General features: G+C 40.4%; 1 protein-coding gene across 1 annotated transcript; it reads left to right on the forward strand.

Moving 5' to 3' along the window:
* The first annotated feature begins 53 nt into the window (after window positions 1–53).
* Window positions 54–6,882, forward strand: pdk1 (pyruvate dehydrogenase kinase, isozyme 1). The gene is made up of 11 exons (XM_031743269.2): window positions 54–775; window positions 2,088–2,229; window positions 2,331–2,402; window positions 2,492–2,676; window positions 3,778–3,867; window positions 3,975–4,052; window positions 4,184–4,260; window positions 4,357–4,455; window positions 4,582–4,692; window positions 5,061–5,174; window positions 5,276–6,882. The coding sequence occupies exons 1-11, from the start codon at window positions 667–669 to the stop codon at window positions 5,414–5,416; spliced, it is 1,218 nt and encodes a 405-aa protein (XP_031599129.1). The 5' UTR covers window positions 54–666; the 3' UTR covers window positions 5,417–6,882.
* The last annotated feature ends 269 nt before the right edge of the window (window positions 6,883–7,151 follow it).

Below are 7,151 nucleotides of genomic sequence, written 5' to 3' on the forward strand. Positions count from 1 at the left end.
TTTTATATAGTTAAGATACAAATAATTTTAAGTAACAAGAGGGCGCGTTATTATGACGTTTTTCTAGAGCAAAACGAATATTTTTCTATATAGTTGCACACGCCTATGTTAGCTTAACTCAAAAAAATTGCTTCAAAACCACAAGAAACCAGTTCACAAACTTTACGGGAACTTCTGAAAAACTCCTCGATTTTCTTTCAACGTTAAAAGTTTGGCTGTGTAACGTTTACCAATAACGTTACACCAAATTTGGGTCAATAAAGTTTGTTTGAAGAGGTAGCTTATCTTGACGTCGCTGTGACTCTTTGAACTTACTGGCCGCACACTCTCCTTTCCATGGTGACAATTTTCTACCTCTTCCAGGCATCCCACCACGAGAAGCTAAAGGCAATTTAGGAAAACAGTGCTGGAGCTGTGAGAATGGAGGCTGAAACGGCACCAAATTAAGAAAAAGCAAATCATTAATTATTTGTGTGTTGGCAGGCTGTTGAGGTTAGCTAACAAGCTCGTGTCAACACAGATTAGCAAACCAAGCTGCAGCCCTCGCTAGGCTCTGTTGCTGTGGATGCTAACTGCGATTAAACCTAAAAAAAAGAGTACCGTTTGTTTATTTATTTATTAAGCAGCAGTCACAGCTGGAGGTGAGGCAATACAAAACGTGCAAGCATGAGGATTTTAAGGTTTCTGAGGAGCAGCGTGTCCATAGGGAAGGACATCGACTACTATTCCAAATTCTCACCCTCCCCTCTATCAATGAAGCAGTTTCTGGATTTTGGTAAGAAGCTGCAAGACTAGTAGATATTTACTAACATAATGCTTTACTAACATCGTTAACGATACTCTGACCTAAAATAAGGAGAATCTTCATACAACGTGTATGATTCATACACATTCTGGAAACTAACTGAATATGGAAATAGAAAAAACAAACTAATGTAAAGTTAAACCGAGGATAACTGCCATACAAACAGTCCTAACACAAGCTTTTCCTTCTGTCATGTAAAGGTAGTTGATACCAAAAGGATGTATTTCACAAGACGAATGATACTCTTAAAATCATCTAGCATCGCCTTATTACACTTCCTTGTATTTAACAGGAAGGGATTTTAAAGTATCTCTTCACACATGACTAATGGGATATATGCCCTGTTTGTGTAAGTCAAGCTTGAACACTTGTATGTAAGAATGAAGGTTAGGCCCGTGATTGATTGGTTGATTTTCTCTATTTCATACTGAAAATGGTCCAGTTTGCTGAAACTATGGAAAGTTTACAGTTTATAAGAGGTTATGGAGCCTGAATGGTTTGGGGGTAGTTTTGCATCTGATATGTAATCCAGCCTTGATGATGGAAAAACTTTTATCATGTTACATTTACAGGATTGTGCAAAAGTGTATATTTATTTGAGTAATGCTTCTAAGGACAGACTTTATTAGGGTTCATAGTAATCTTTGCATTTGTTTAAACTGGAAACTGGACAAGTAGGGAACAAAAAAGAAGTGCCAGGCCTAAAAAACTATAAAAACTATCTGCAGCAGATGTCTTTGTAGGTTCTCAGTCATCCTGTTCATGGTAGTTTAAGGAGCTGGGAAAGAAAGTGACTGGACTTCTATAAGTGTCTTGAAGATGTTTCACCTCGCATCGGAGAGGCTTCTTCAGTTCCAAAACCAAATGCCCGAGAGTCCCAAGTATTTAATCCCTTGTGGGAGTTCTCCCTTAAGAGGTTTGACCAAATTAAAAGACAAAACCCACTTCTTCAAGAAACTTACAGAAGTCCACTCGCTTTCTTTCCAAGCTCCTTAGACTATCATGTCCTTTAGAAATGGGGAAAAACTATAACAAAGAGAGTTCAGGCTGTGTTGCTGAAGTATGGACTATCAAACTTGTTTTTGCCTTTGTGTATTTGTATTTCTATGTATCTTTGCACATGTTTGCTCCACCTGTTTCCCATTCTTCAAGCAAAATATTAAAAAATGAGGGTGACTTGAGGCTTAATATTACACACAGAGAAACAGCTGTCTTGTTTTATTTTACACTTTATCCCTTTACTGTAGTAAGGTGGCATTCGTGCCTTTTGTTTCTCTCTCAGGTTCAGAAAATGCATGTGTGAAAACATCCTTCAACTTCCTCAGACAGGAGTTACCTGTGAGGCTGGCCAACATCATGAAGGAGATTAACTTGCTGCCAGATAACTTATTGAGGACCCCATCAGTCCGACTGGTCCAGAGCTGGTATGCAGGTTCTCTTTTTTTCCCACTTAATTTTAATGAATTAACAGTATTTAACTCCTGCCAGTCTGTGAAATACAAAAAGATCATTTTCCTCCATGTAGGTACATGCAGAGTCTTCAGGAGATTCTCGAGTTCAAAGACAAAAATGCAGACGACGAGAAAGTCACATATCAGTAGGTTTCCTCTTTTAACCACTGCAACAGCTCATTTATTCCTGCAGATTCTTTTCACGCATTGCTGTAATTTTTATGTCTTCAATTAGTTTCACAGATGCTGTGATAAATATCAGAAATCGCCACAACGATGTCATTCCCACCATGGCTCAGGGCGTTGTGGAGTACAAGGAGGCGTACGGCACAGATCCCATCGTCAGCCAGAATGTTCAGTATTTTCTGGATCGCTTCTACATGAGCAGGATTTCCATCAGGATGCTGCTCAACCAGCACAGTGAGCACATGTTATATTTTTTGTAATGTGATTGCTGAGCTGTACTTGTTTGGAAATGAAAGCCCTCGGGTTCAGGAGCCAGACTTCTGTGCTGATAAGATATCTGAGGTTTCAGGCTGTCTGCGTCATTTTAAAACTGCTGCCACAGTAAACCCGGAATCAACTGACCCCACCCAGTGTCATTTTCTGGCAGTTACATGGAAATTAAATGACTTGTGTTTTGTTTACAGACAGCAAAGACCAAAACAAGCTCACTTGCCTAAAGTTACACTATAAAAACATTGTAGATAAATAAATATAATATGGCTTATTTTGGACATCACTAAATACCGTGTTTCCTCCCTTGAGATTCTCTATCATGTCTTTACCGCATCCGCCTTCAGCTGCTGCTTGTTTGTGGGTGTTAATGCTTTTATTTTCATATTTAATTGAACAGCTGCTCTATTGGTTCTCTGAGGTCTCTTAGGTTAAGGTCTGGGTTCCACAATCCACAATGCACCAAACCTCTACGGCCCCTCCTGCGGGTGGTGGACCCACGGGAGAGTGGGCCTGACCACCAGTCTCTCTCCTGCAGGCTACATAGCCCCAACTGAGTTATTCAGAAGGGGCTCAGAGTAGAGTTGCCACTTTTCCACATCTAAAGGAGCCAGTTCAAGTGGCATCTGACCAGGATGCCTAATCAGTGCACGAGGTGTTTCAGGTATATCCTACCAGGGGAAGGCCCTGGAAGAGACCTAGCACATGCTGGAGAGATTATGGCTCTCTTCTGCCTTAGGAACACCTCAATGTCCCCCCAGATAAATTGGAGGAGGTGGATGGGTAGAGGGAGGTCTGGGCATGTCTGCTTAGGGTGGACTCTGTGACCTGAACCCAGATAAGTGATGAGTGGATGGAATTTCAACCAAAGATTTTGTTAGAATTTCCTGCACATGGTGACACTGAAAGAACTTGTTACGGCTCAGGCCTCCTCAGGATGGTACTGCTCTTCAGTTTTGTTTTAGCTCTAATCAAAAGGTCTCACATTAAACCCTGAACTTACAGAGACAAATATCAGTAAGTATTAATACTTCAAACTGTTCATATTGTGTGTTTTTTCTATAGCTCTGCTCTTCGGAGGGAAGGTGAATCCTGCACACCCCAAACAGATTGGCAGTATTGATCCACACTGTCGGGTCAGCGAGGTTATCAGAGGTGAGACTTTTTTATGTTTATAGAAACATGCCGGAGCAAAGTGTTAATCTATGCTGTTCTTCCAGTTTGCAAGCGTTGTGTAACAAAAACAAACCACTTTCTCGTAGATGCCTACGAAAATGCAAGAAACCTTTGTGATCGGTATTACATGAACTCTCCTGAGCTGGTCCTGGAGGAATTCAATGGTAATTTATGTAGTTAGAAGAAACAACACAAACAGTTTTAATGATGCCGCACTTTGGAAAAACTTTGAACTGGTTAATGAATGAATTGTAACATAATCAAATGTTTTCCAATCGTCTGTTTGTCCTGATAGCCAAAGAGAAGGGAAAACCTGTCACCATGGTCTATGTTCCATCTCATCTGTATCACATGGTGTTTGAACTCTATAAGGTGCTTTTTAAAAGCCTGTCTTCATATATGTCAGCATTTTATATTTCAAAATGTCTCTTTTCCATTGTTAAACATTTGGATAAACACTTGTCACAGAACGCCATGAGGGCCACCATGGAGTTATACGGAGATGCCATGGAGTACCCTTCTATCCATACACAGGTTGCTCTGGGAACTGAAGATCTCACAGTCAAGGTAAATGTGCAGATAAACTCCTGTACAGTAAAGGTTAAAGCAGCAAACTTGGCAATGAAAACTCCTTCAGGTTTTTGTGTATGTTTTGGAGGAGCTTGTGTTTATTCATGCTGTTTGCTTTGTGAGGTGAGTGACCGTGGAGGAGGTGTGCCACTGCGTAAAATCGACAGGCTGTTCACCTACACGTACTCGACCGCTCCGAGACCCAGCATCGACGGCTCACGTGCTGCTCCTCTGGTGAATACTCCTAATTTATCATCACTAGTGACTGAATCAGTGTGAATGAAAAATCAATCAATCAATGAGTGTTTGAAAATGGAAACGGCTGTACCAGCGTCTCCACAGCTGGGATAGGTATCCAGCTATCCCGTATACGCCCTTAAGTTCTAGAGTTCCTTTTCGACACACATACTTGGCTTTTGCAGGGCTTTCACACGTCCCTCCTATCAAAACAAAAAGCACTGCTGCAATTTTCCCCTATGTTCCAGAGAAAATCCACAGCCAGTCACTTTGTTCCACTGAATGCTCTGTCTTTGTCATGGAGATGCTAGCTGCTCTGCTGTTTCAGACCTTGTCTGGATGAACTCTGCTTCATTTCTCTTTAGGCTGGTTATGGGTATGGCCTGCCCATCTCACGGCTGTACGCCCGCTACTTTCAAGGAGACCTCAAGTTGTATTCTATGGAGGGTTACGGAACCGATGCTGTGATCTACATACGGGTAACCCAGTTTCACAGAAGCAGCATTAGTGCCTCTTTTAGAGAGAAGAGCGCATTCGTAAATTATCTTTTTTTTTTCTTTCCCCTTCAATCACGTTTTAGGCACTATCCACAGAGTCCATCGAGAGGCTCCCGGTGTACAACAAGTCAGCGTGGAAACACTACAACACCATTCACGAGGCCGATGACTGGTGTGTCCCGAGCAAAGAGCCAAAGGACATGACGACATTTCGTAGCTTGTAGATCAAATGTTCCGGTAGCAAAGTGCGCAAGAGACGTAACTGAATGTGTGAGCGTGTGGCAGTAAATACATCAAACCCTTCAGAGTTATTTACAAACAAAGCTTAAAGAATAATAGAACAAAGTTTTAGTGCCATATAATCTACATGGAACAATAGCTTTGTTATGATCAGTACTTCAAATTGCAGCAGCTCTTGGTTTTCCCCATTCATCTTAAATGTTAACTATTATCTACCAGGACCAGGCTTCAACAAACAGACACTGTATGTTTTTTATGTTTTATATTTATATTTGACATGAAAAACTTGCAGGTGCAGAGAAATCAACAATTTAAACATGCATTCATGTTTTCCCTTTAAATGATGAACAAGATAGTACTGCACAGCTGTCAGCGCTCTCTGGTGGACAAAGCTTGCAAAGGTGTCATGTTTGTCTGTGATGAGCTAAAGATCACCTGATGCATTTATCAGGACATGTATAATTTTTGTGATGCTTTAGGAATAAGAATCAAAAGCCATGTTGTATTGTTTGTATTAGCAGAGGACTCAGCAAAACAAGCGGTCTGCAGGGTTCAATGCCATCGGGGTTGGAGGACAATGTGTTTAAGCTCTGAACTTGTGTTTATAATGTCAGGTTGTCCTTACAGGTACCAGCAGATATTTAGTTTGCTTTGCTGGTTTGAAGCTTTTCCTTTGTCTGTTTTAATTACGGTGAACTTTAGTTTCTCCTGTTACAGTTTATCTGTGCGTAGTTTCTCTCCCCCGTTTTTGTGGAGTCTGATACTTTGAAAGAAAAGCACAGCTGATGTGAAATTAAAAGCTTTGCTTTTTTTTTTTTTTTTTTAAAGCTGTTCTCTTCTAAGCACTAATCATGTTTCTTTTGTTAAATTTATTTATTAGGGCATTTCTAACAGGGTATTGGTTAAAGAGTAACGTGATGGAAAAAAGGTTGGATTTGCTGTCTGTAAATTGCTGTATTGCACTTGTTTTATGTGCTAGCTTGAGAATGTTGGGGTATTTATTGGGAGTGTTGCAGCTGGTGTGGTTTATTGGGTCAGTGTTTGTGGTTTTCTGTTATGCTTTTAAAAGAAGATACTACAACCTTGAACTCTTTTCCACATGATTCTTCTGTGACCTATAAGGAAACTTAATACAGTATTTTAGTGCTGTGGTTGTATTATTTGGGCTCATTCAGCTAAACCGACAAAAGTCCTTGTTTTCCATGTTACACTATCTGCAGTTGTCTGAGTAGATCATGTTCAGTAGTAGTAGGTTATTTTCCAGATAGATCACTTTTGTTAAAATGGATTTGTGCATGCAGAGTAGAGGTGAGAGAAACTTATTTGTGATGACCAATTTCTGTCAAGTATTTAATTAAAACTGTAACACCAGCAGTTTGACAGTTGAAGGCATTAGATATGAAATCATTGTTGTGGGGCAAAAGTTTCAATAAACTGTCACAAACACTGACTACTGCCTGCTTTTAGTTTTCGACTACACGTCTGCTGGATTGAGACTTGTGTCACGTTTAACTCATCCGGCCAATTGACTGATGTGCTGCCACAATGAGGCGTTTGTTACTGCTCCGACAGTTTTGGTCACAATGTAACTGAACTTGCACACAATGATCTCATAACAAGTCTTCACACAGAGTCCAAGGAAAAATGGCTTTACTTTCACAAGACTCACTATTACTCCTCTATTTTTAGTCGAATGAAATTAGTGCTGGATACGAATTT

The sequence above is a fragment of the Oreochromis aureus genome, linkage group 16 (assembly GCF_013358895.1).
Source record: "Oreochromis aureus strain Israel breed Guangdong linkage group 16, ZZ_aureus, whole genome shotgun sequence".
NCBI lineage: Eukaryota > Metazoa > Chordata > Actinopteri > Cichliformes > Cichlidae > Oreochromis > Oreochromis aureus.